Genomic DNA, 227 nt, shown 5'->3' with positions numbered 1-227 from the left:
GGTGTCGTCTTACACGCCTCGCGTCGCCCGGCCCCGCCTCGGCTCCGCCGCGCCGCTCACGGTCTCCCCTCCCCAGGCATGAGCGACATGGACGCCTACAAGGTGGTGCTGGAGGGGCCGGCGCCCTGGGGCTTCCGCCTGCAGGGGGGCAAGGACTTCAACATGCCGCTCTCCATCTCCCGGGTAAGCGCGGGCCGCTCCCGCGTGCGCGCCGCCGCCGCCGCCGG

At 75.3% G+C, this 227-nt stretch overlaps 1 protein-coding gene across 6 annotated transcripts in view; it reads left to right on the top strand.

The window, feature by feature from the left end:
- The first annotated feature begins 6 nt into the window (after positions 1-6).
- Positions 7-227, top strand: part of PDLIM7 (PDZ and LIM domain 7) — a 20,301-nt gene continuing 20,080 nt past the window's right edge. For 3 of the 6 annotated variants that reach the window (XM_019506033.1, XM_019506032.1, XM_019506031.1), the window contains exon 1: positions 15-183. In XM_019506033.1, the coding sequence (XP_019361578.1) occupies positions 79-183 (105 nt within the window). In that variant the 5' untranslated portion in view covers positions 15-78. Of the gene's footprint in view, positions 184-227 lie in introns of all 6 variants that reach the window. The other 3 variants (XM_019506035.1, XM_019506036.1, XM_019506034.1) reach the window with 3 other exon arrangements.

This window comes from Gavialis gangeticus, unplaced genomic scaffold (assembly GCF_001723915.1).
Source record: "Gavialis gangeticus isolate Ggan-Ray unplaced genomic scaffold, GavGan_comp1, whole genome shotgun sequence".
NCBI lineage: Eukaryota > Metazoa > Chordata > Crocodylia > Gavialidae > Gavialis > Gavialis gangeticus.
Note: the sequence above shows the minus strand (reverse complement) of the source record. Positions and strands in the feature narration are given on the sequence as shown.